Source organism: Medicago sativa, chromosome 7, assembly GCF_051527215.1.
Source record: "Medicago sativa cultivar Bolivia chromosome 7, Bolivia_mono, whole genome shotgun sequence".
Taxonomy (NCBI): Eukaryota; Viridiplantae; Streptophyta; class Magnoliopsida; order Fabales; family Fabaceae; genus Medicago; species Medicago sativa.
This window is the reverse complement of record NC_140755.1, coordinates 86219991-86247944: the sequence shown is the minus strand read 5'-3', so window position 1 is coordinate 86247944 and position 27954 is coordinate 86219991. Positions and strand designations below refer to the sequence as shown.

General features: G+C 32.7%; 2 protein-coding genes and 2 long non-coding RNA genes across 12 annotated transcripts; 2 read left to right on the top strand and 2 right to left on the bottom strand.

The window, feature by feature from the left end:
• Positions 1 to 2258: 2258 nt before the first annotated feature.
• Positions 2259 to 17739, bottom strand: LOC146909644 (very-long-chain aldehyde decarbonylase CER1-like). Of its 3 annotated transcripts, none has more exons than XM_085725201.1 (11): positions 17637 to 17739; positions 16318 to 16486; positions 7454 to 7668; positions 6347 to 6579; positions 4680 to 4899; positions 4212 to 4587; positions 3991 to 4098; positions 3306 to 3506; positions 3094 to 3186; positions 2796 to 2969; positions 2259 to 2689 (listed from the first exon to the last, which is right to left on the bottom strand). In XM_085725201.1, exons 2-11 carry the CDS (start codon positions 16375 to 16377, stop codon positions 2516 to 2518), a joined length of 1854 nt encoding a protein of 617 aa, XP_085581327.1. In that variant the 5' UTR covers positions 16378 to 16486; positions 17637 to 17739; the 3' UTR covers positions 2259 to 2515. The 3 variants fall into 3 exon arrangements, with proteins under 3 accessions (XP_085581327.1, XP_085581325.1, XP_085581326.1); XM_085725199.1 differs by lacking the exon at positions 17637 to 17739 and adding an exon at positions 15352 to 15500 and having other exon boundaries at positions 16318 to 16452; XM_085725200.1 differs by lacking the exons at positions 16318 to 16486; positions 17637 to 17739 and adding an exon at positions 15352 to 15431.
• On the top strand, positions 7940 to 11799 carry LOC146909646 (uncharacterized). 7 transcript variants are annotated; one of them, XR_015018424.1, is made up of 10 exons: positions 7940 to 8080; positions 8492 to 8523; positions 8676 to 8710; positions 8845 to 8897; positions 9350 to 9419; positions 10282 to 10343; positions 10565 to 10662; positions 11014 to 11080; positions 11395 to 11492; positions 11660 to 11799. It is a non-coding gene; the product is annotated as an uncharacterized LOC146909646 (long non-coding RNA). The 7 variants fall into 7 exon arrangements; XR_015018426.1 differs by having other exon boundaries at positions 10238 to 10343; XR_015018425.1 differs by having other exon boundaries at positions 9347 to 9419.
• LOC146909645 (uncharacterized) lies at positions 12458 to 13251 on the top strand. The gene is made up of 2 exons (XR_015018429.1): positions 12458 to 12597; positions 12734 to 13251. It is a non-coding gene; the product is annotated as an uncharacterized LOC146909645 (long non-coding RNA).
• A 2816-nt stretch (positions 17740 to 20555) lies between the features above and the next one.
• On the bottom strand, positions 20556 to 24883 carry LOC146909643 (very-long-chain aldehyde decarbonylase CER1-like). The gene is made up of 10 exons (XM_085725203.1): positions 24808 to 24883; positions 24377 to 24591; positions 23932 to 24164; positions 23375 to 23594; positions 22909 to 23284; positions 22668 to 22775; positions 21583 to 21783; positions 21322 to 21405; positions 21003 to 21176; positions 20556 to 20896 (listed from the first exon to the last, which is right to left on the bottom strand). The coding sequence occupies exons 1-10, from the start codon at positions 24865 to 24867 to the stop codon at positions 20726 to 20728; spliced, it is 1842 nt and encodes a 613-aa protein (XP_085581329.1). The 5' UTR covers positions 24868 to 24883; the 3' UTR covers positions 20556 to 20725.
• Between the last annotated feature and the right edge of the window lie 3071 nt (positions 24884 to 27954).

The window sequence follows — 27954 nt, the reverse complement described above, 5'->3', positions numbered from 1 at the left end:
CTGCGAGTTAGGCTGTTAGTTGCCCAAAATTGTCCCGATGCGATCCTTTCGCACGTATAGACTTGAGTTGACCTTAGAAGTAAGTAAGAGAGCTGTTTAGGATGCTTTCATAAGCTCCAGAAGTCTGTTCAGGTGACTGAGATTAGAATTGTTGTTGCATGAATGTTATAATGATGCTTTATGATACTTATGATGATGTAATTCATTCATTAGATGATGTTAACGCATTCAAGCGTTATTAAATGATGTATCTTGCTGCTGTTCCCTGCTATTGACTGTTAGTGTCTTGAGGTTGCATGAGTCGGTCTATGTTGTTGGAATTGAAGAAGTTGTCCATGATTATGAGTCGTATGAGTTGTTCACGTTGTTGTCTAAGTTGTTGGAAGTTGAGTTCATTGCATGCTCATTAAAGTTGGGGGCTTTAGGCCCGGCAGCCTTTGCGCTCATTAAAGTTGGGGGCTTTAGGCCCGGCAGCCTTTGCGCTCATTAAAGTTGGGGGCTTTAGGCCCGGCAACCTTTGTGCTCACTAAAGTTGGGGGCTTTAGGCCCGGCAGCCTTTGTGCTCACACGTTGAAGAGCCTATTATGCTCATTTTGTTGTTGATTGGTACCACATGCATTTGCATATCAAGAAGTTTCATGATGGTCTAAGTTGTTAAGTTGTTGTTGAGTTGATAGAGTTGCATTGTCAAGATGAGTTGTGTTGTTAAGTCGTTGTTGAGTTGGTAAAGTTGCATTGTCAAGATGAGTTGTGTTGTCGAGCTAAGTGTTAAGTTGATTATGATTTGTGATGATATTTAGTAATGATATTTGATGATTGTATTTGTTATGAAATGAAAAATATGTTGAGTGTTAATTGTGGATATGTTATTAATGTTTAAGTTGTTAAATGCATTTTATTGGATTATATGCTTAATGTATTGATTATGAAATCTCACCCCTTCTGCGTATATGTTGCCTCGACCGTGGGTAATGTGCAGGTAATAAAGACTAGAGGCGTTCGTGAGTGGACTCCTCACATTGTGTCTAGGTGCTCTGATACGTAACGGGATGGGGACTTGCTTTACTACTATTCCTTACGTGTCCTTATGAACTTTTTATGAATAAATGTTGAACTGAAACTATGAGATTTTGATGAGGCCTGCGTGCCAAGACTTTTAATATGTTGAACTATTTTCCGCTGCAAGATTGTAGATTTTTTTTGATGTTGAATTTTGAGAGATAATTATTATTATCTGTTTTTAAGATTTTTAAGTAGTATGTGACATTCCGTTATGAATTAAATACTCTGATTTAAATGAAATTTTCAAGTTGGGAAAACGGGGTGTTACAATGCTAATGTTCCAGCGTTGGGCTTTCATACAAAAGGTTCCTCTCCCATTTGAAGGATGTGCGGGAGGGTTGGCAAGTTTTTCCCTCATTTCCCCTCCATCCTCTTGTACCACAGATTTTGTTTTACCCCTCCTCTCCCTTACGAGAATGTGTCTGATAATTTAGTGTGATAACCATTATTATAATTTAAAGGGTCTTGCTAACGAGTGCCCCCGGGCACTCTTTAAGCATTCCAAAAGAAGAAATTATTTCATTATAAAAGTCAAAAATTTCAATTTCCAATGAATTGATTACATTAAATTTCAAAAAAGGTTACATTTTAAAGGTTTTAAAAGTGCCCGGGGGCACTCGTTAACATTTCCCTAATATATATATATGTATTATGAAGCTATTGATCAATTAATAAAAGTGTTAAATTACTGAAAATTTACAAGTGAATAAGTGGGATGTACGAGATTCAAACATTGACCCCTGCCTACACTGAGTTAAGCTCCTTCGAAAATCTTTTTTATTTTCAAATTATGTCATCTTAATATTTTTCATTTTGTAAATGTATTATGACTTTATGATTTTTTTTATGTGTCCAAGTCATGACACACGTTCCTTCCTTAAAAACTTTGTTGATAAAAATGGTAATTTTATTTAATTAGCTATAAAAGGCAACTCTCTTTTGGGTGGAAGAGATCAATAGCACTTCAAAAATCAAATTCCCTCTTTTATGCTTCAAGTCATATAGTAATGGTGATCAATAGCACCACCATTGTAGTAATGGTGGTTCTAGTTAATATGTGTTGTTTCATTTTGAGCATGGTGGCTATCTTGAGAAAGGTATCACTGCTTGGTTGTTCACAGAGAACGTTCATCGAACTCTTTGTCACTGTGAATTTGATCGAATGTTCAATTTATGTTTCATCCACTTTTCAGGTGAAATGACAAAGAATTATTGATAAATCAAATTGATCAGTAATGTTGATAAATTAAGAGCTTCAATATAAAATTAAATTACAATCGTGCATTTCAGCAATTATTTCAATACATTTTGAAATCTTAAATAACATAAATGTAAATTTTAGAGATAAAAAACAATGGTGAACCATTGCCAGAAACTATGGTGAATCATTGCCTTGTGTTGATGTAGAACAAACTTTCACAACTAAAACTTGAAGGAAAACCCCATTGATTAGTCACGCTTGGCTTGTGAGAATCTTTAGAGGTTGGAAACCATGACGAATACTTGCTTCCCATACTTTATTAGTGCTAAGTATAGTGTCTCCACACTCATGGTCATTCCATCCTTCTAAAGCATGAATTATTCCAGCAATACGCCATGCACTCATAACTCTTCTTGGAAGCCAATTCTGTTACATATATAAATACATTAATTAGTTACATAAATTTACATTTTTAAATTTATGTTATAATAGTATATATACTGAAGGATATAAAAATATGCTATTTACACACCTCACAAGAGTGTGAATTCATGAATGTAGTAGGAGTGATCATTGCCGGTGTAAAGTGGTAGAAGCAACATTTTCTCATTTTCTTTGGAGGGGAGTGTGAAAATGGTATGAACAACGATCCTTCTGATGCTTTCATTTGCTCATATTCATCCCATTCATCTCCAACTAACCATATCTGTTATTACAAAATGAAGCACTTATTATTAATATTGATTCATCATTTAAAGGTTTGTTAATTAGTTATTAGATAAATTTCACTGCATTATGTTTTGTATATTAAAAATAAATATTGGATCAACCTTTGGAATATTAACCGGTGAAAGAGCTAAGTTTCCTTTTGTGATGACCCTTTGTTCAAGCTCTTTAAGCTCATCCTTATACAATACAACCACCTGCTAGCAATTTATCAATATGTTAGATTAACTTTTTTTAACACATATAATACTTTTTAACAAAATTAAATTCCTTTGCATATATATGCTTAAGCTAGACTAAAATATAGCACACATACCTGTACATTTTTCTTGCATAAAGCATTAGCAATGGCAAACGCAACCTTATTGAACTTGCCTCGAAGAAGCACTTGATTTGTTCCTTTAGGAATGTTGTTCAAGACAATTGCAGCAGCTAGGCTACTTCCATCTACAACTTTTATCTTCAATCTTGGGAACCTTCGAATATAAAGTTCACAGTGTGTACTAAGTTGTTGTTTCTGCATGCATCAAAGGTTATCCGAATCAAAAACATTATTTTACTTCGAATTCAAAAAAACTATATATTATTTTGATTTTTAGCAAACTAGTATATACATGCCTAAAAAAAATAAAACTTTTTTTTATGTTGCAAAGTTTAGGTGAGTTGGGTTCCAAGAGTTCATCAAGGTCAGGACATACCTCAAGATTCACTGAACGTTAATAAATGTACTTACAGTCATCAACTAATCAGAGATTCATACACTGGCTAAAAAAAGCAAACTTGTGTATACACTCCTTTTGAAAACTATATAAATTGTTTAAGAAAAAACTAAATAAATGAATTTTTATAATTAGATAAAGTATTTTGACCTGAAATACATATCTCTAAGGCAATATATACTAGCTAGTAACATTTACATAGAGCCTCTAAAAATCATTTACATAGGAGAAAATGATTAATTCTAATGATCAAAGTAATAGAGGAGGTGTATGTGAAGTTACCTGATTTAAAAGTCCTAGACTTATAACCTTTGCTCCATTTAACTCAGCCTCTATAATTGTCTCTTCAATCAAGTTGTTCAATGTTAGGTTCTTCCCTTTTGAAAAATACTACAAAATAGGAAATCAAGCGTGTATTACGATGGTAATCACTAAATCATTCTCCACGGAGAATACAAAATTTGAAATGATGATAAATGAAATAAAGAAGAAAAAAAACATACTTGTGTTTTGAATCTTGGTAAAAGCCAACACTGTAACTTGAGATCATTGAAGGTTTTGCTTTCTAAGACAAAAGCACGTCTACTAATCCATGTCATAAGCATATAGCACATTGTAAATGGCCACATTAAATATAGGTACCATTTAGATGTTTGAGGATTGGAGGCTAATGAAGCAAAGCCTAAACGTAATTGATAGATGGAACTAAGTGTAGTTAAATTTGTTAAGTGCACCACATCAGGTGACTCCTTTGGTCTCATCAATGAGGTTTCATATGTAACATCTGTGGATTTATCTACGGTGCCATAAATGTAGTCATAGATAGGCATGAAGAGTGAGTAATTAGACCTAAATTTGGTGTGATGCAATGAGTGGAACCTGTGGAAATATATCAAGGAGAAAATAATTAGCATATGGACTTTGATTAGAAATTATGAAGTTCATTAGCAATAGTAACATTGTAAACTTACGATGGTGTGTATGAGAGATACTTCAAAAGTGGAAAGATGGACAAGAGTTTCTTAGGAAAGAACTCAAAGTTGCAATGACCCATGTTGTTCATGAAATCAATGTAAAAGATATAGCCATATAATGCAGCCACAGAAGATTTTTTGATGAACAATGTTGTCAACATTGGTATAGCAAAAAGTGTAAAATATGACAAATGCTCAGCAAATGGGTGTGCGACAGCTGTCAAATAAAAGAGAAATTTTGTGTCATTTTGACAAAGTGAGACCAAATTCCGAAGCAACTTTGATGATAAATAATGCATTTTAAATAAGGATCTTGTTAACTAGTGTCTGGGGCACTTGTTAAGGAATCGAATGCCCTGGGGGCACTGGTTAACATTCTCCTTTAAATAAATGGTTAACTAATGAATATAATAAAGTGTCACATCTCATTAATCATAATTTTGAATGTTATTTGCATGTACTTTCATGTACCTCATATATTTGAACACAAATTACTCCCTCCGTCTCCCTCCGTCCCTATATGTAAAGATCCTTTGCATCTAATAAAAGTGTGCTTAGATTAGGCATGACAACAAAACCCGTGTCCATGGATACCCATCCAAACCAACCCCAATTTGATGAGTTTTACCTGATTTGACTAGGTTTGGGTATGAGTTTGGGTTTTCCCCAATTTCATAATACGGGTACGGGACAGGTAACGGGGATATATGTATCCACTCCGAACCCATACCCAAACCCTACCCGAATGTAGGAAGGTCATGTTTTTGTTTTTGTTGAGGGGGTTGATAATAACATGTCATGTTATTTGGTTTGATAACTATCATGATATAAGAACTTTCATTGATGGCTAGAGGAACAACCAAGTTATTCGGTAAAGAAATGTTAAAATGAGCGCTTGGATAATGCATTATAATATTACCATTGAAGCTTAAAAAAAACACTTTTTTTATTAAAAAAAGTTGATTCATTGCGGGGACGGGATGAGGCGGGAATACCCGAACCCATTGGGGACGGGGATGGGATTCAATTTCTCATCCCCATTGGGTATGAGTAGGGTAACATGTAAGTATATGGGAGTAGGGGAATATGGGAATAGGGAAGACAAAACCCGTCCCCACCCCGCCCCATTGCCATGCCTAACTTAGATATAGGGACGGAGGAAGCATAATAATAACCGGAGTACTTTCACCGGTTATTATTATAATTAAAAATGTATATTTTAAATTCTTTCAATTAATGATTTATATTATCTTTAGGGTTAATTAAGTTTTTAGTCCCTATAAATATTCACAGTTTTGTTTTTAGTCCCTATAAAATAAAATCACATTTTTTAGTCCCTGTGACATTTTCCTTAAGCATTTTAGGGACCAAAAATGTTGATGGAAATTTTTTATAGGGACAAAAAATGCTAATGGAAAAATTTTATAGGGACTAAAAATGCTGATGGAAAATTTTATAAGGACTAAAAAGTGTGATTTTATTTTATAGGGACCAAAAACAAAATTTTGAATATTTACAGGGACCATTTACTTAATTAACCCTTATCTTTATTATAGATCATATACATAATTTAATGAATGAATTTAAATGTTGATTTTTATTTATAATTTTGACCATAATGTGTATTTAATAAATATAGTGTATAATTTAAAAAAAGCTCATACACGTGACAGGCTCAGTGACAATTGAAGAATGATGATGAGAATGATAACGAGAGTATAGATAATGGTGATGAAGTGCTCTATGTAGCCAATAGTATAAAAACTCCACTGGTCCAGCATGCAATATTGCTGTAAGAATCACACCATCTGTTCTCCACCATGGTAAGTTAGAAGCCATAGGAAATATAAAGTATGCTATACAATATACGAGTGCAGTGAACAACATTTGATCGTCCCTGCAAATATTACAAAATATCAATAATCAGGTCAAATATTTAAAATAGATATTTTTTATTTGATTTATTTTTTTTATATATTTAAGATAGTTTTTTTTAAACCCACTTGGGTTGGCCTGGTGGTATTTGCTTGGGACTTAGTAATGTGCTCCTCCTCGAGGTCTCAGGCTCAATTTTCTCTGATGCCAATTTAGATAGGCTCAATTTTAGAAAAAAAAAAAACCATAGTAAAAAATGTTTTTCTTACTAGGAGCTAGTTTGTTACAACTTATTGGTAAAAGAATATATTTTTTAAAATAGCCATTTTTAAAAAAGTTTTCATATGTTGTTTACAATTTTTTTTTTAAAACAATAATTTGAAAAATAATCTGAATTTTAGTATCCCAAGTAAAAATATCTAAAATAGGAAAATAATTTTTATTAACCAACCACCCAACTCCGTGTCATTTTCCATAGTTTATTAGAGTAATATTTATAGTCATAAAATGCATAGTAGTAAATTTCATTTTATTTTTTGTACTAAAAACTTAAAAATTAAGTTTATTTTGATTGTGTTGTCTATTTGTTCACAAAAAGTTGTCCCATACTTAAAAAGATTTTTGTCTACAAATATATATAGACAAAAACACCTGAAAGGTGGCACCAAATATAAGCTTAGGAGGCCAACCCACAAAGCACCAAACAACACCAAAGCACCCACAAAGTACCGTACTTTATCTTGTGTTTAGTACTTATGCAATGTTTGTGTTGACGTTCAAATGAGAAATATTGTTGTAACAAAAGATGCTTACTCTTTTGAAAATGAAACAAATATATATATATAATCTTTAATTAAGGAAGACAAATATTTAAAAGCAGTTTAAAATTTAGTAACCAATGAGTTTCTCTGTCGACTTGTTCGAATTCGAGGCCTTTGTCAACAATTCTGTTTTTGCCTTTAGCAGTTTGGTAGCGTGAGACAGAAGTCCAAATCTGATTGTGTAGCATTCTGACCAATACAAAAGGGAATATGACATGGTACACTGGATCCCTTTCACCCCATATGAAAGAGTATATGCTATGAGCAATCCATGGGCTTAGAATCATGAACTTTAATTAGTGTCCATAACCAAGTCACATAGAAGAAAAAGACAAAGAATAACATATGTTAGTCAACATAACAATATCAAAACATTACACTAAATATGAAGGACATTTTTAAATATGTAAAGATGCATGCAATCTACTAAACTAGATAGAAAAATAATTGTATGTGCGTTTTACCATTTTACCCTTGAGGGGGCATTTTGGTAAATTAGAAATTGAAGCTCCCCTGCCCTATATATATGTGAAAAGCAAAAAAAAAAAAAAAAAGAGAAAGAAACGGGAGAAGAAGGACGAACGGGAACGGGAGGAAAGGGAGGAGAATTCTCCTCCGTCACAACTGCTGCGAAAAACGGCGGCGCCGATTGCTTTCTCTCCGGTATTTCTCGTCTTTCTCTCCGGTTGCTCTATTTCTCAGGTTCGGTTCCTGTTCTGTTCATCATCATCATCATCGCTTTTTTTTTCTTTTTCTGCTTGCATGTCTGTTCTTTGTGTTGTTTTTGTTGTTGTTTTGCCTCTTTTATTTATGTAGCTTGGTTGATTCAGTGTTTGTTTGGTCTGTATGTTGTGTTTGTTTTGATGGATTGAGAGATTTTGGTTTAATTTTCTGGGTTGTTAATTGGTTCAATTATTTTTTTGTACAATCATTATTCTCTCTCTTTTGTTCATCTAAGATCATGCATGTCTCTAAAAATGCTTTATTGAATCAGTTTTTGTTAATTTAGGTTGGAATTTATGTTTTTTCTTTCAATCTGATGTTAAGGGTTTGTGAATGGCATTTTTTTCTTATTTTCTGGGTGAATTTCGGCTTTAATTTTGCTTTATACAGGAGCTGTAAGAGAAGTGAAGGAAGAAACTGGGGTAAGATTGATTTAACTTAAAGATATTCCTAAGTTTTGATGTAAATTAAATTAAAAAAGCCTTATGTTGAACTTATTCATAAGGTTGCATGATAGGTTTCAATTGCTTAAAATGAAGACTTCCTTTTGATGCTAGCTGCTTTGATGTTGCAGATTGATACAGAGTTTGTTGAAGTCATAGCATTCAGGTAACACTATCATGTCATCAAGAAATTTAAATAATTTTTAATGAAATAAATTTGAAATAGTTACCATTGATTCTTTGAATATACATTTATATAATGTAGTTATGAATTCTGATGAACTTCATGATAAATTCTAGGCATGTACACAATGTGGCATTTGAGAAATCAGATTTGTTCTTCATCTGCATTGGTAATTCATATGTATTGGTAATTCATTGGCAGTATTTAGACACTATGTAGTTTGAAGAAACTTTATTTCTGTTAGGCACTAGGTAGTTAGGGAGTTAAAATGTCAGTATATGGTCAAATGTAAATATGGCACTTCTGAAAAAACTAAGTTAATTATTGGTTGAGATTCCTCCCTACTGCAGGTTGCTGGATAATTTTATTTAGGAGGACTATTGAACAAGAAAAAATTGAATAACCTTTTGAATGAATATTAATCATTGAATTTTTTTATGATTGGTTGCTACTATTTGTTATGCTTTGGTAGAAATTTTTTAGATTTTTTGTGTGGAGGGTGGGATTAATGTTTAGCTTTAGCTGCAGTTGTTCTTAGATAATCCCCTCTTCTGTTTTTTCTGTTTTATTTGGTTCCACTAAGCTCGCAAATTTATTGACATTGTTATGTTCTAGAAGCAGTGACAAGCTCGTCTGTATAGCAAGGGTGTGAATTTCTATTTATGATGTTGGAGAGGCAATCAAATTGAAGGTATAATCCTGGTTTTTAATCATGGCTTGAATTTCTATGATGTATGATTTTCTATTTTCATTTTCATGCAGTAAAAGGTGGATAGAAATTAGATTTGTGGAAGTTTGTACAAATGAGTGTTGTGTTTGTAGTTTTGGATTGATTTTGCTTCAGTTTTTTTTTAGATATTTTAAATATTTGGATTCAGTTTTGTATGAAAGCAAGTGTTGTTAAATTCTGATTCATAGGTTGCTATACTACAACTGGCAGGACTGAAAATATAGCATGTTATAACAATTAACCAGAATTTGTTTAGCAGACATGCAACTGCTCCATGAAGCTTATGATTGATATGACTATAAGAGTTATCCATCTAAATTTTTATTACTAATGAAAACTAATCTATCACTCTAATCCCTTTGATATTTCATGGCCTTTTTCTCTATTAAAACCCACAATAGTGGCATAGCCACTTTCAATAGTGGAAGAGGTTCGGGAATGTAATTTTTTTGTACAACTTTGTATTTTAGTTGGAAAGTGACATTTTTTTTTTTGTTGAGTTTGTTGGATTGGATCCAATTTTTGTGGTGGGTTTGGGGTTTGATTCAATCTGTTATGGATAGTGTTTGGTAGATTGGATTTTGAGATTGTGAAAGTGAGATTTTAAATATAAATTTTTTACAAAAAGTTGTGATGAATTTTGCTTCTTTATCAGGTTCTCTTGAATTGGGTCTCTTCAATTTTGCAAAAAAAAATTGATTGATTTTTCAGTTTGTTTTCTGAATTAGGGTATTTCAAACAACATTTGGAAAAATTGCCATTAATATATGTTATTGTAGGCACCATTGTTTAAATTGGTTAGCTTTTGGCTTAAATGGTGCAGAAATTGTTTTCAACCTTGCTGCCACCGTTGGTGAACTCAGCAAACCTATGTGGCCAATAGAGGTCAGTTGTTTTGTATTAATGGAAGACATGTTAGACTCCTTTCTACTAATTATTGTTTCTGATGCTTAGATTGGTTTCTGAGTATTTCTTAATGTTCATGACATATTATTCTATGCTTATACCTACAGGTTGACATTCAGCTGGAAATTAGTTCATAAATGACTAAAAATAATAAGAAAATTGGCATGATTTTATGGCTCATAGGTGTTATTGTTTTTCAGGCACGAAATGCTGCAATAGCAAATAGTTACTTTGTTGCTGCAATCAACCGTGTTGGGACTGAAACATCTTGCTCAATATGTGAAACCAGAATTTGAGGGTATTTAACCAGAATTTGATAATTGTTATACCATGTTAACAATTAGATACTATGTTTAATTGAGGGTTTGATTTTTTGGTTTTGGGTTTTTCCAGAATTTGTTTTTTATTCGATGGTGATTTTCTTTGTTGCTTTGATAATGTACATTTTGAATTGTACTTGAGTGAGGTGGTGAAGAGCATCAATAATGCTTAATTCAATATTTTAAAACTTGGTGCAATTTATTCACAGTGAAGACATAGTCTTAAAATAGAAGATGAAATCCAACAATGTAACTGGCATGATCTTATATCTGTTGTTTTTTATTCATTTATATTACCATTTTCTAACTGTATAATGGTATGAATGTAGGTTTCTTCACTAAATTTACAGTTATGATGGGCTCTCACGCTATCGCACTGACTTTCATGAGATTGAGGTACCATGTTTCAAAAGGAATTTTATTTGTTGAGAACTGTTTTGAATTGGTATTACCGTCATCATATTTAACTTTATGGTTTTGTATAATTCTTACTTCTCTTATCAGCAAATTGGTTGAGGGAACTTTAGCTGTGTTTTTAAAGTATTAAAATGAATAGATGGCTGCTTGTATGTTGTGAGTTATAGCTGGATATTGAAGGCTGGCGAACGAAAATGTTGCTCAATCCGAATAGTTTTGTAGGTAGTGATGATTAAACTGGTTTGGGCTGTTTGGGGACTGTTTTTGGATGAATTTTGACATGTTTCATGCAGGAAAATTGGGTTAAATCTGCAGAATTGTAATTTTCCATGGAAGCTGGCTCGAAATATTTGATCTTAGGTGCATTTTCCTCTGGAATCTAACTGTTTGGGTACGACCAGACAACTACCGATATCTAAAAATATCCTTTCTTAGATGTTTGAATCCTTTAGGCATTTTATTTTGCTGTTAGGTAAGTTGTAACGACCCTTTTAGCTATCTGTCATGAGTAATTGATATTTTTATACTTCTGATTGTTATACTGCCTTCGATTTGCAGCATGGCCAAGGAAAGGTAACAAGGTTCTGCCTCATTTTTTATGTTCTGACTTCTGATGCTTTTATCCATGGCCTTCAATCTAGATGTAGCACAACCAAAAGCTGGATATTTAATATGAAAATAATGTGTAGTCTTGGCTAAAAAAAGGTATATTCTAGATTTGATTTCTGATTAGGGATTGAAGATGCATTCATGGTTTCAAGACAGCATTGATATTATTATTATTGTAGATGAAGTATTTTGGTCTGAATGAGGTTATTATTTTGCAGAAACCCATTGACAGTTATGACATAGGCTTTGAGGTGCTTAGATTTGATTGAAGTTATTATTTTTCAGCTGTAAACTGTGAGTTTTCATATCTCTTCATGACTTTAGTTGCATAATTTTCCTTATGTTGCTTCTTTGTTTTTTATGCAAAACTTATGTGTATAGTATCCCTTTTAATTTTGTTGCCCTTGGGGACATCAATGCAATCAAATAATCTGGTTAGTCCCTGTAAAAGGTTATTCATGAAAAAAATTCTGCTACAAAATCATACGAATAGGGAATTGAAAGCGTGACATACTAACTTCAATTTGTACAACTAAATGGAATGCAAGACAAACTTTCATTTAGTTTGAGCAGCGTGGGGTTTGAGGTTAGTAGCTAAGTTGTCAAACCTGTTTGATGATTTCTTTTTAGAATAATTCCAATCTCAAATAAGAGCTTCACCAAAAGAAACAAAAAATGCCCTGTTTGATTCAATGTTAGATTGGTTTCAAAAACATAAGATTATGTTTGAATGAATGTTTTGTATGTGAAGTATCAATGTAAGTAAAAATTGTTGACGGGTTGTTTTTGCTGTCATATTCTACTTATTAGCCACTGGTATAGTCCCTGTTATCTTTCTGTTGACATGGTTTGGACTTTGGATGCGGGGTTTTCTTCATATTGGGCTGGTGAGGTTCTTTGCGTTGATTTTAATCATTGTTCCCACTTATTGATGGCAATATCTGCTTGTGTTTTTGCAACTTTGTATGCATAAGATCTTTGAAGTAGTTGTATGGTATCCTGGCTGTGTGAATTTGTAAACAGGGTCCTTTTAATAGTTATGGATTGCGATTGCGGTGTTTGGAAGATTGAGTTGGATTTCAGGACACTCACATCAGATGATCTCTAATTTTCATTAGACCTTTTTTTTTTTTTATGAATAATGTTGCTTAATTGATTGAATTTCCAATTTTTATGTTATCATAGCAGGTAAACAAAATGACACATTTGGGTGAAAGGTGAACATGTTCTAGAGTGGTGTTGGACTTGCTTACTGCTCTGCGATTTTTGCAGTGTGTTCGCTATGTTCTGGTCCAGTTATGGTGCTACGAGAGGTTATTTTTTTTGCATTCTCTTTAGGTTACAATTGGATACACGGGTATAGCTTTTAAGGGTATTATGTGCAGCTATTCTCCGTGGTTGTTTTGTGGTAGTTTTTCGATGGTTTTTGTTCTGTTTTTATCAAACCAAACACATATTGTACTAATAATTGATGACAAATTATAATAAAACCCAGAACCAAATATATATGTATATCCTTTCTTAGCTTAGAAGGTTTTATATATTTGTTTTAAATATTGAATCAAAATTGCAAATGTGTGCTTTATACTATTTAAACTTATAATATATTGATTTAGTTCTTTCATATATACATGTGTTTCAATCTTTGTCATCTAACTTTCTCTTTTTGGCTATTCATGATTGTACATTCAACCTAAGATATGAGTTCAAATACTCAAAATGTACTTAAAGGTCTTCTTTGTTGGACGGATTGTGAATTGTGGCCTTCTTTACTCTCTTATTCTGGGTTTGGCAATGTAGATTGTATGTAACATGACTATATTGCTCGAGAGTAGTTTTGCACAGCTGCTACTATGTTGTGAATAGATACCCTTCTTATCTCTACCCTTCTCTTCTATTGGATTTATTAATAACAGTTTGAACCTTAAATGAACTCACCAGAAATTGTAATGTACTCCATAATTTTCATGTGCTTTAGCATTGAATCATAATTGGATTTAAACGCTTTCCACCTCATAAAGGTCGTTTTGTATCTTAGATGGATGTAACATGCGGTTTTTAGCTTAGTTTGTACCTCCCCTGATTTCAGACCAGGAGGTTTTCTTGTGGTGATGTTCTGTTGTCACAAAATGGATCTCTCTACTGTTGTACCTAATATAAGTGGTAGGGGAATATAAGGAAGTTTTTAGATCATTCTAAAACTGAATTTGAAAAATTTTCCTTGTGTCTTTCATATATCATGAATGCCAAAATTTGAGTAAAAATTCTCACTATAAGTTTGCACTCTAATCCTTCAACAAAAAAAAAAGAAGTTTGCACTTTAAGTCATCTAGAGGGTTTTTGCTTTAGTATTTTCCTTCTGGGCAAAGACGATTCAATTTCTCCTATTCCCACACAGTGGTTGGATTTTGAGTTATTCTGTAGTGTGTGGAATAAGTTGCATTCGTTATAAGTATGCCAATGTACATGGTTGCAAGGCTCTCCAAGACAAAATATTGACAGGAGGTGGGTCTTGAAATGTTATCTTTGTCTTATGTCTGGGCTGGACAAACAATTTAAATATATCCATATGGCATAACTTCTATCATATAAGTGTGTATGTATAAAGATATTTCTATAATTATATATAAAATAAAGTCAAACTGTTTTCATATAAGCTTAAATTGTTTTCATAAACTATCTTTTAGAGCTTTTGGAAATGAGATGATAGCAATTTATAGACATGTCATACGCAAACAGTCTCATAAGTGCTTATGCCACTATTTATGCTTATATAAATCAATCCGAACAGACCCAAGATTTTCTTTGTTATTATTTTTATTGTTGTTGTTGTTTAAATTTAGATGTGATTAAAAGTATTTTATATTTCCTATGGATTATGTATGATTTATGAAATTTTGAACGGATTATGTATGAATGTTTAAAAGTTGAGGTTTTTTTGTAATTAAAAAAAGTTTTTATTTGTACCAAAAATAAATAAATTCAAAACTCCATAATGGGTACCCATGGATACCTGAATACCCACGAGTACCCGTATAGTGGGTACCCACGAGGTTAGATTGACTCTGCATAGTGCAGGGGTGGTGGATTAGATCAAGTACATAGTTCACAATTATTCTACTAAATTAACTTTACAATTATTGAGTTGTTGAAAGCCACTACTTTTCCAATGCACGTTTAGCCTTCTCAATTGTTGTCTTCGCTGCAACTTGCTTTGTATCTCTCTCTACAAAAAAAGTCCTTGACGTTTTCATTTGTTACTCGTGATAAGCCGTTTTGAACATTTCATTTTCTAACCCGTGATGCAGGAGTACTCTAAATATTGTGTTATGGTTTATAATTATCTGTCATTTCGCAATCTATCTGTCCGATATAATATTTTGTCAAAAAAGTAGCTAACCCCGTGCGAAGCACGGGTTTGTAACTAGTTATTATATAGAAAAAATAACTGGTAAAAATAAACGACTTGGACAATTAATGTTGGTTTCATTATGGAGAGATATCATTAAGATATAGAAAATTAAGGTGAGGTAACATTGGAGGGTAGAATGAATAAGAAAATACATTATATCATATATTTAGAGAGTGAGAAAGAGAAGGAGAGGTATTTGTTTTTGTGAATAAGGGTAAATTAGAAGAACCTTGAAGCTCCCAAGAGGTTCCCAAGGCCAGTTTGTAAGGATGCCTGGTTTGGAAGCCATATTGTGAATTTGCGAATGATGATGATATCGTAGCATATGGAAAGCTCTTTATATATGCTTGAATTTGAATTTGCAAATGAATTGTTTACCTAAGGTGATATATTGAGAGCGTTATTCATAAATATGGACAGCTAGCTATTATACTTGCATGTTATATTGCATTTGCATGAATATGACCTACCAATAGATTTTTGTTTGTTGTTTTTGGCTGTCTGAAATAGTGTTTACCTTATTTGATAGTTACTGGGTTCAGTATCTTTTTATTTTTATTTAATAGATAAATTAATTTCATTTTTACTTTTAGTCTGAAAAAAGATATTTTTTTATATAACTTTAGGTCTATTTGTTCAGGTGGAGGTAGTTGAATTGCCTATGAAAAATAATCATGTTAAAAGGGATACTTTATTTTTATATTTAAATCTGTGTGGGTTGCTCTAGGGAGGAAACTTCTCAAATATTTATTCTTTAAGTGTCCAATTTTTCTTGCGAGTTTGAATGATTGTTTTGGATTTTTTTAAGAAGCTAAATTAATTTACCAAAATTGATAACGGAGACAATCGAAACTGAGACGTCTCGACGTTGAGAGGGGCACATTCAATGTTTTGGACTGATTCTGTATTATAGCAGTGCTTTTGGGAATGATGTGTTGGCTTATGTCCAATTTTTTTGTGGTTTTATCCCGAATGGTAGGGTGCTCCATTATATGTTTAATTCTATTTGTGTGTTATTGTTCAATTCCTTAGTTGCTTTGAGTTTACGTTGTTTTTGTTTGTAGGAATGTTTTTATTCTTTTTGCAATTTACTATTTTGTATTTAATTTTTATTCTTGAGACATCTTGTTATGATTTGAATAGTTTAAACGATCAAACTTTACCAATTTTACTAAGATAAAAAAATATTACTTACTTCATTGCCGTTGTAATAGTGGTTGACTGAATAAGACGTGCAACTCCAAACCAATTTCATCAACTAAATTTAGTCTGGTTCAAGGTCGAAAAGTTTGGTGCTATTGAGTATTTAAGTTATTATTGTTGAGAAGCCAATAGAATAAATTTTCACACAAGAGGAAATACACCTGCACAAGAAGGAGAAAAAGACATCTAACAACAAAATGTTTTACTATTTAAATAGCTATTAATTTTTATAAAGGTAAAATGGCAAACTTTCTCATGCAATGTTTGCACGGTAAAATTGCAAACTCTCAAAGACACAGAAACGCAACTATTCAAGCCCTTAATACACCTAAAAGATCAGATTTGTTATGGTGAAAAAAAAAAACTCAAACTCTCTTTTTAAAAAAGTAAAGGGGCCTGAAAAATAGGCTGCTATTCTAGGCTCGCTCCCCCCCTTATTGGAAAACTAAAGCGCTAATGCGACTCATTCTTTTGGAAACGTAGGTGAAAGCATCAGGAGAAAGATAACCTGACTTACGTTTAGTCCTATTGAGTAAGGGAAGGGGTCGGTAGGCTCTCTATCTCAATCTGAGGGATTGAACTAAAGCTCAGGAGGAAGCCTTAATTATTTTCCGACGCTCATTCAATATTTTGCCCCTGGTTAATGATATTAGGTTCTATTCAAATAATGAGTTGAAGTTAGCAACATGTCGATTACACACCGGAGGCTCCCGCTTCCTCGCATATGCGCTCGTCAAGCCAACTTTGCTTTTTGGGAGGTTAAACTGCTGTTTGATCCTCTTATTTTGATTTATCAAACCGAGATATCTATGAATAAGGATCCAAATGCATATAAATACAAATGGTCATTTCTCACTTTTTTTCTTTCCTTGCACTACTTGATATAGAACTTAGAAGAGCAGAAAAGTTTGACGCAAAATATTCTCCCTTAATCTAAAATTTCACATTTCTCAATTCATTTTGTTATCAACTTCATCTAACATTATATTTACAAAATGAGCACTCTTCCAAATTTTCTCTATGCTGCGCAAATCCTCCATGCATATTTTGGAAATTTAACTTGTATGTGACTACTCACATAATGACATTTAACAATCATATATCATGATTGAAATCTTCTATCATACACCCTCCGGTCACTATTATAAGCAAAAATCAATATTTTGGATTCATTCATTTAATGATGTATGTGGTCTATAATAAAGACCACATACATCATTAAATGAATGAACCTACAATATTGTTTTTTACTTATAATAGTGACCGGAGGGTGTATTGATCATGATCACCATACTTCTTTACCTTGCTCACCTTTAGTTACTGACATTTGATTGTCTTTGATGAAAGATTTGTCAACCCCATCATTGGTTGACTCCCCTTCAACGAATTATGCTTAACACCTTTTTTTGTTGTACTGTACCCCTTTCTGAATATTTTATCCCACTTGGTTTTTCTTTTCCTAAAGCATAATCAAGCCTTGTTAGCCCAAATTATCTTGGATTATTCATTGCCATAATGAAAAGGAGTGTTACTTTTCCCACCCTACTGCCTTCTCGCACGCCCTGCAAAAATTCCAAAAATACCCCTGGTCCGGATTATGCTTTCCGGACTAGATTGTTAGTAACTTCCGGAATATAAAATCCGGACCAATTGTTGTGCGCTTTTTGTGTCTTTCTTTGATGTCAAGGGTCTCTGTTGACCGTTATATGAACCCCACACAAGCTGAAATGCTATTGCAGGGTTCATAGGAACGGTCAACAATGACCATGCCACCACCGACACCCCTAAAAAACTAAAAACATTTGAAGAAAATTGCAGAAAAGAGGTGAAGAGAGTTCCGAAAAATATAATCCGAACAAAGACGATATGAATATTTTGTGTCTTTCTTTGATGTCAAAGGTCTCTGTTGACCGTTATATGAACCCCACACAAGCTGAAATGCTATTGCAGGGTTCATAGGAACGGTCAACAATGACCATGACATCACCGACACTCCTACAATACTTAAAAAATTTGAAGAAAATGGAAGGAAAGAGGTGAAGTGAAGAATGAATGTATTTGTTGAAGATGGAAGCCTATTTATAGCCTTAAACAAGTCCTAGGTCATTAATACAGTCAATGAAAACGTGTTAGTAGTTGTAACCGTCCAACCACTAATTGATGGCACTCTTTCAAAAGAAGCCAAGCTCTCTTTCAAAAGAATCCAATGCTGAAGCATTCCGGATTATACATTCCGGAATGTCCTTAGCCCTACAAAGAAGTGCAAACGTTCCCCTCGTTCACCATAAGAGCACCATAATCGCACTAATTTGGAAAATATATTCCGGAACTAAAAGGTGCATTCCGGATTGTATATTCCGGAACGCTTCAGTGTCATGGCCGGTGGTCTGCACCACACACATTTGTCGGTGGTCAAGTCAAAAAAACGTGTTTTACCACGTTTTTTGACTGCATTAATGGTTTCCCAACCATTTTTCACCCACCCCTCCCTATAAATACCCTTCCAAACCCCCACCATTTCTCACACCATCCCTCTCCTCCTCTTCTTCCTTCTACAACCATGGTTTTCCATCGTTGGCCTTTCATAGATAAGGGCCTCGTTGAAAACTTTCAGGGTTTGTATGAACGGTCAATGAGGATGGAACCGCGCTGCAACGAAGGGCGATTCATCTGAGGGTCATGTGGGTCAGTGTGGTTATTAGCTTCACCTGTCGGGGCGTAAGTCTGAGCACCCCCCACCTCCCTCAGGGGCATTTGTTTCTTCTTCCCGCCCTCCTCTTCCCTCCTTCTCCTGTTTTCCTCCAATAGCCAAGCTACTGCTATGTCCTATCACATAGCAGTGGTTAGGCTCTTAGGATATTAGAATTAGGCTCTTAGGAGATTAGAAATAGATTTAGGATGTTATGTAATAAGCTTAAAAAGCTTGAAAATTATTGTAATGTATTGTTCATATATTAATAAAATGAGTTGTTTTTATGTTTGTGTCTTTTTATTTATGTTTTTTATTTTATTCGCATTTTATTTTACGAATTGTAGAGCTTAAAATTGCAAAAGTTCTGCTAAAATACTAATCAGGATTTTAAAATCCGGAGACATCTGAAAATTACTAACAATACATTCCGGATTACGAAATCCGGACTAGGGGTAAATTTGGAAAAAAAATAGGGCGCGCGAGGAAAGCCATAGGGTGGGAAAAGTAACACTCAATGAAAAGTTCATTCTCTCATACAAAGAAACATCTAACTTTTAAATGTAGCCACAACACTGTCTTAAAAAAGAACACACAAATACAATGATAACTAGTATTTATTTAAATGAATGGTGCAAGCGCACATCACTGCTTATATTCCTCCATTGATTAAATTTTTTGCTCTAATGTCAATTGTTGGGAAACGAATATGAGAAAATCTCCAAATATGTGGAAGCAAATCAACCATTAAAAAAAAAAGGACACTTTGCTATGTCAATCAGTGTCCTAAGAATCAACAATTATAATAAACGAAACTATAAGATAAACTTCAATCTAAGGAAGGATTTTCGAATATGAGATGAACAAAACTTATCAATCTGTCACAATTGACCATGGTCAATTTCCTACTATATTAGAATTGCTCCCTTGTGTTTAGGAGCAATAATGTTGATCAAAGTTTGAAAGAAATGTGAGAAATTTGGAAGTTTGAGGGAGAGGTTTCTCTTCGAAGTTCAAGTGAAAAAGTTTAAGAATAGGTTAAAATATGTTAAAAACACTAAAATATTGGGGCAAACCAAACGCTCACATGACGGTGTGTCCTACTTCCACAATGTATTTTCTTCACATTGCTCCTTGCATGGTGACCTACATGTGCCGTATGTCGAGGTGAAATCTATGGTTTTGGTTCAAAAATTCCTTTGGCTGGCTCGCATGGCTAGCCTGTTCCATCGCACGACGACATGAAACAAAATGAAATTGTTGGAATCACTAAGCTAACATGCATGGAAAGCAAGAATCTTCACTCGACGAACTTACACACAACAAAATTCACAAACAACAAATTGACACTACAAAATTTCAAACTAAAAATTTCAGGGACATTTTTTATTTTGAACACAAACTAAAAATGCTAGTTGCCATATATAAAAATTTCGAAAAGTTATTGACAAAAATTAATTGATCAAGTAATATTGATAAACCGAGGCCTTAATATATAAAATGAAAGTAACCATTCACTTTTAGTAGTTAATTTCAACACATTTTAAAAATTTAAATAGCATACCTGGACATATATTTTTAGAACATACATGGAAATCTTAGAGTTCAAAAACTCCGATGACCTTTCACGTTTTGATAACCTATAACAAACTTTGATAACTCAAACAAGAAGAACGTATATAGATAATGTGAATCCATTAGTCACACTTGGTTAATTTGTGCGAATATTCTTTAAAGGTTTGAAACCATAACGAATACTTGCTTCCCATACTTTCTCAGTGCTAAGCATAGTGTCACCACATTCATGAACATTCCATCCTTCTAAGGCATGAATTATTCCAGCAATACGCCATGCACTCATAACTCTTCTTGGAAGCCAATTCTGTTACATATATAAATACATTAATTAGTGTAGTAACATTTTAAAATTTTAATTTAGGTTATAATAGTACTATACCGAAGGATATAAAAATATGCTAATTACACACCTCACAAGAGTGTGAATTCATGAATGTAGTAGGAGTAATCATTGCTGGTGTATAGTGGTAGAAGCAATCTTTTCGCATTTTCTTTGGAGGGAAATGAGAAAATGGTATGAATAATGATCCTTTTGGTGCTTTCATTTGCTCAACTTCATCCCATTCATCTCCAACTAACCATATCTGTTAGGCTCATAATTAGTATTATAAAATGAAGTACTCCTTGTTTAATCATTAGTTGTTAAATAAATTTCGAATTATGTGGTGCATAATTACTGTTTAAAATTGTTTGGCGATTTTTAAAATATAATAAAAATGTTGGATCAACCTTTGGTGTATTGAATGGTGAAAGAGCCAAGTTTCCTTTTGACATGTCAAGCTCTTTAAGCTCATCCTTATATAACACAACTACCTGCTTGCAATTCATCCATAAATCATTAGAATAACTTAAACTTCAATTCCAGGTTCCACCGCTCATATATAAAGAGAGAAAAAAATGAAGGGATGTTATAATCATAGAATAAATCCGGTTTGCATATTTAAGCTTAAGCTTAAAATGCAGATATAAACAATACACACTTGCACGTACCTGTACATTTTTCTTGCATAAAGCATTAGCAATGGCAAACGCAATCTTATTAAACTTGCCTCGAAGAAGCACTTGAATTGTTCCTTTGGGAATGTTGTTCAACACAATTGCAGCAGTTAGGCTACTTCCATCTACAACTTTTATCTTCAATTGTGGGAACCTTTGAATATAATGTTCACAGTGTGCATTCAGCTGATGTTTCTGCACCCATCAAAGGTATTTCAAATCAAAAAACATTATCTTACATCGAATTTGCTAGAGCTATATATATATATATATATATATATATATATATATATATATATATATATATATAAGTTATTTTTGATTTTTAGCAAACATTAATATACACTCACCTCTTGAAAACTTTATAAATGAACTTTTATATTTAATATTGAAATATATAGCTAGTTTGAGAGAGCCCTTAATGCCACTCATGAAATTTTATTTTAAATAATCTTCAACTTTTTCAATTTTATACCACGATGCTAAAATAAAATAAAAACTAATAAAAAAAAATCAACATGCTTCCAATAGAGCTACCAACTCTAACATTTTTGCTATAGATTTTCGGTGGTCTTGGCGTACATGTGTGATAAACAAGTGATTTTTTTCTTTCTTTTAAACCGATTTTTTTTCTTCATACCAAGAGTTAGGTATTAAACCTCTTATTCGAGTTGCTTAAGCGGCTCAAATCCCTTACAACTTGAATCAATCAAATGTTGGTGAGATGATGGAGTTATGAAGGAACATTTACATAGCATGTATTTGATTATTAAAGAAACCATGTCAATGTCCCACATTTACTAGACTCTACAAACAATACCACGTCAATTTTGGTGTGATACAGGAGAATACTTGTCCCGCCGCATATTCAATTCAAACAAGCCAATAGAAGAAAAAAAAATGATTAATATTGTCCATATTAAGTGTAGTAAGACTAAGACTTTGTGGTCTCAAAGAAGAATTTCAAATCTTATCATAAAATAATTTTTAGTATCACAAATAATAATTTTTTTTCTTTCCATTTTTTTTAGAAAAATAAGTAATGCTAATAAATTAAAAGTAGGTGTGTGAGTAATTACCTGATTAAAAAGTCCTAGACTTATCACCTTTGCTCCATTTAACTCAGCCTCCACAATTGCCTCTTCAATCAAGTTGTTAAATGTTTTGCTTTGCCTTTTGGAGAAATACTACGTACAAATGAAATCAGAAGTGTATTACATTATAATTAAACAAAAAATTACATTGAACTAAATAATTTTTCCTGTTAGATTACAATGCAAAATCTAAAGTCACAAATAGAAAGAAAAAAAGAAATCATACTTGTGTTTTAAATCTTGGTATAAGCCAACATTGCAACTTGAGATTCTTAAAGGAGTTGCTTTCTAAAACAAAGGCACGCCCACAAATCCAAGTCATAAGCATAGGGAATATTGTAAAGGGCCACATTAAATGTAGATACCATTTAAATGTTTGAGGGTTGGAGGCTAATGAAGCAAAGCCTAAACGTAATTGATAGATGGAATTAAATGTAGTTAAATGTGTTAAGTGCACCACATCTGGTGACTCCTTTGGTCTCATCAATGAGGCTTCATATGTAGCATCTGTGGATTTATCTACCGTACCATAAATGTAGTCATACATTGGCATAAAAAGTGAGTAATTTGTCCTGAATTTAGTGTGATGTAATGAGTGAAACCTATGGAAACCAAGGAGAAAATAAATTAGTATATGGACTGTGATTGTAGAAGTTATGAATTTCATTACAATAGTAACATTGTATACTTACGATGGTGTGTATGAGAGATACTTCAATTGGGGAAAGTATGAGAAGAGCTTCTTAGGAAAGAACTCAAAGTTGCAATGACCCATATTATTCATGAAATCAATGAAAAAGACATAGCCATATAGTGCAACCACAGATGATTTTTTGATGAACAATGTTGTCAACATTGGTATAGCAAAAAGTCCAAAATATGCCAAGTGCTCAGCAAATGGGTGTGCCACAGCTGTAAAAGAAATGTTAACTTTCAAAAAATTTATGTAGCTAAATCCATGAAATTTTGTTATGCTATGGACAAAAATTTACTTCCTGTGAATATTTTTTCTTTTTTTTCATTTCAACTAATAATAACAATATATTTTTTGTTTTATTATACCAAGATCTAGATCTAGCATTTTTTATACCTATTTTTCTTTTCACCTCTCTATATCACAAATATTGACTATGAATATTTCATTTCCTTGTCAACAAAAAGAAACATAAACTTTTAAAAATGAAATGCATTTTTTGTATGTAGAGAGTAAACAGGTGCATGCAGAAATGAAAAGAAAAAGAGTTCATACAAGTGATAGGCTCAGTGACAATTGAAGAATGATGGTGAGAATGATAACGAGAGTATAGATAATGATGATGAAGTGCTCTATGTAGCCAATAGTATAAGAACTCCACTGGTCCAGCATGCAATATTGCTGTAAGAATCACACCATCTGTTCTCCACCATGGTAAATTAGAAGCCATAGGAAATATCATGTATCCTATATAATATAGTAACGCAGTGAACAAAATTTGGTCATCCCTGAAATGTCACACATAGTCAAAACCCTAATAGTTAGATAAAAAAAATTATAATTAATTTTGATCTTTTAAGATAAAATATCATTATATTATCAATAGAGATATATAATATTTTTTTGAATAAATTATCAATGGATCATATTTATATATCCTCTATTTAATTAATTAAGAAAGGCAAATATTTAAAGGCAATATTTAAAATTTGGAATTAACCAATTGGTTTCTCTATCGACTTGTTCAAATTCGAGGCCTTTGTCAACAATTCTACTTTTGCCTTTAGCAGTTTGATAGCGTGAGATAGAAATCCAAATCTGACTGTGTAGCATTCTGACCAATATAAAGGGACATATGAGATATTGTATTGGGGCCCTTTCAACCCATATGAAAGAGTATATGCTATGGCCAATCCATGGGATTAGAATCACGAACTTAGTTAGTGTCCATAACCAAGGGTACATACAACACAAAGATAAATAATAATGTCAGTCAGAAATCAAAACTTGAAACAAAAATATACCGTAAAACTATGACCTATAAACTTTTTTTTTGTATAATAACGATAAAGAAGAAAAGAAAATACAATATATCAATTTTTCAGAGAGTGGAGAGATATATAGTTGTGAATGAGAGTAAATTAAAAGAACCTTGAAACTCCCAAGAGGTTTCCAAGGCCAGTTTGTAAGGATGCCTGGTTTGGAAGCCATATTATGAATTTGGGATGAAGATAATGTAGTATATGGAACTCTTTATATACGGCATGCATGAATTGGCAAATTAAACAGAAAAAAATTACCAACTTTACTAGGGTAAAAACATGATTAACCGTGGTTGTTTTCAAGAGTGATTGAAATGGTGGTTGAGTCTAGTGAATAGTAAGATGTACGGTTTCATCAACTAAATGCAATCTGGTCCAGAGGTGAAACCAGATTTCTGCTATTCTGCTGTATATATCATTCAATGCTATTGAATATTGATGATCTGCGCAGGAAACAACGTTGTATGTATGATCCTCTCAAAAAACGTTGTATATACTAGTAGTATATAGGCTAAATTACCTTTTTGGTCCTCTAACTATTTAATTGGTATCGGTTTGGTCCTCTAACTAAAAATTGATTTATTTCGGTCCTCTAACTTTGTCACGTTCCTGCTTTTCGTCCTTTCCGTCAGATTTATTCAAAAAACGTAAGGGTGTGGTACACGTGTCATTTTAGCATTGGCTCTAGAAATTTTATTGTCTTTTTTCTCATCTTCTTCATCAAATAAGCAAAATTGAACAACAACAATCACCTTCATCTCCTTTATCACATAAATCCAAAAATTAAAAATTAAAATCCTAAATCTAAAAATCACATTCCTTTCCAATTCCAAAGTCAGCCCCTTCAAATCCGACAAACCCAGTAACTGGAACACTAGTTTCTCCATTCTTCTCCTCAAGAAGAGCCTTAATCATCCTCGTCTTTGAACCAATCGGAGTAGTGGTGGTGGTGAAGGTTAACACAAAGCAACAAAACCCTTAGACCTGAGAAGATCTGACCTCTTCTTTGTCATGCTTATGTTGTTTAATTGATGTTTACTTGTTTGATTAAAAGGGAAAAATGGGTTTAAACATTTGGTTCCTCCTGCATTTTTGCTTCTGTTCCTGTTGTGTTTTTGTTGTTGGAAAGTTATATTCCATCTTGGAGTAATTGCTATGAGTTTAATTGGGTCAATTAAATATTTTTCCAACTTAACATGTTCAAGTTCAATTCTGCTCCTTGAGTTTCAATTTATTTATTTTTGAATGGCTCTCCTTGATGCTAAATCTCATGTTGTTCCTATTCATTGTTGTTAGGATCTGATCTTGCTATCTCAGAACCTTATTCTTTTTGTTTATGAATCTGGGTTTGTGTATGAATTTTATGAGTTTCTGGGTTTTTTTCTTGTTGATGTTGATGGTGTTGTTGCTGAGTTATAAACCCTAACGTTTTTTTAATTAAATTTAACGGAAAGGACCAAAATGTGTAACAGAGAGAAAGTTAAGGGACCAAAATAATTCAAAAGAGAAAGTTAAGGGACCAAAATAATTCAAAATTTAGTTAGAGGACCAAACCGATACCAATTAAACAGTTAGATGACCAAAAAGGTAATTTAGCCTAGTATATATGGTGGCATTGTAGTAACTTTTTCATAATGATTTAGATGAGTTTACTGTTTACCCTTGAGTTTATAAAAATGATAATCGAGGGTGTCATTGTTATGAAGCAAAACAAATTATAACATAAGCAAATTGACTCAAGTATACTCAAGTAGTTAATGAATTCCACCAAGGACGAATTATGATAGAAAATCTAGGTCCGATTTTTAGGTGGAACAATTCTTAACCAAAATTTACTTACCTTTTGTCGAACTCCGTATTATTAGAGTCATTTTCCCTAAGAACCTGAGGGTTAAGACACAAAAAATTGTGAATGTCTCTTAAACCTAACACAGTAGATAATGTCGAAATTGTTAGGTAGAACATTTTTCATGATTATCCGAATTTGAGTTTATGAAAATGATAATTAAGGGTGTCATTGTTATGAGTAAAAAGATAATAAACCCAAATAATTAGAATAAAGTGGTTAATGAAAATTGTGAGAACTTTTGTCAAAAAAAAAATGAAAATTGTGAGAACCTGAGTACGATTCTCAATTAGGTAGAATAATTCTCGAGCAGACTTCATTTATCTTTCGGTCAAACTCCAGATTATCAATGTTATTTTTCCTAATAATCAGATGATTAACGCAATTTTTTGTTGTTGTAAATCTCTGTTAAACCCATCACAACTGATAATATCGAAATTGTCAGGTAGAATATTTTTCCTGATTGTCCCAATTTGAATTCCATATCTACTTAATTTATGTGTGGATTTTTAAGTGTTAGTTATCATTCATTTATGGATAAAAAAAAATTATGTGAACAAATCTTTCCAACTCTTTTGGTTAGAACATTAGTACTATAGTAGTATCAATAGTAGGCTCAATTGGTTTTCATAACTATATTCTATCATATGGCTATGCACTTTTTTCTCATGTGATTGAATATGCTCTTTTTCGTTTGTTTTTTGGGTTAAATATGTTTTTGGTCCCTATAAATATACCAACTTTTCTTTTTAATCCCTCTAAAAAATTTCTTCAACTTTTAGTCCCTATCAAATTTTCAATCACTACTTTTGGTCCCTATTTTTAAGTTTATTTTAGTATTTTTTTTAATGAAATTGTGCAGATATGTGTAGAATAATGTAAAAATATTTTCCAAAAAAAATTAGAATTTTTTAACAAAACATATATTTAATATGAATTTTTAACCATAAAATATATGAATATTACAAAAATCAAATTCAATATGAATTGATTTGACGAACACTAAAGCAAAACACCAAAGGCCATAACAAAAAATTATATTTGTAAAAACTAAAACTAATTTATTTTTTTACAAAGACTAAATCCAATGCCCTTCATATTTTTTTTTGTCAAGTAGTCTAGTGGGTAGAATTCACCTTTTTCAAGGTGAATAAATAAGGTGTCCGGGATTCGAACTCTGGCCCTGCATATTATAATACATATCCCTGTCAACTGAGCTATGCTCACGGGGACCCAATGTCTTTCATATTTGCATGGATCATTTACGTACTTAAGCTTTTACTCCTCAATAAAGATGCCAACTACTATTTTCAGCTTTGGTCCCCGTTACATTTATTTTTTATTTTGAGCTTTGATTGTGGTTGACACTGACGACGACCTCTCCTCTCCACCTAATGTCGTTTTTTTAAT

Excerpts from the sequence above, each read along its gene's own strand:
- LOC146909643 (XM_085725203.1), bottom strand. The coding sequence starts at position 24,867 with ATGGCTTCCAAACCAGGCATCCTTACAAACTGGCCTTGGAAACCTCTT. Across the intron at positions 21,406-21,582 it reads TATGCAAGAAAAATGTACAG|GTAGTTGTGTTATATAAGGA; the intron begins GTACGTGCAAGT and ends AATTGCAAGCAG. Across the intron at positions 20,897-21,002 it reads TGAATTCACACTCTTGTGAG|AATTGGCTTCCAAGAAGAGT; the intron begins GTGTGTAATTAG and ends TATATGTAACAG.
- LOC146909644 (XM_085725199.1), bottom strand. The coding sequence starts at position 15,447 with ATGCTACGATATCATCATCATTCGCAAATTCACAATATGGCTTCCAAA. Across the intron at positions 6,580-7,453 it reads GTCGACAGAGAAACTCATTG|GGACGATCAAATGTTGTTCA; the intron begins GTTACTAAATTT and ends TAATATTTGCAG. Across the intron at positions 2,690-2,795 it reads TGAATTCACACTCTTGTGAG|AATTGGCTTCCAAGAAGAGT; the intron begins GTGTGTAAATAG and ends TATATGTAACAG.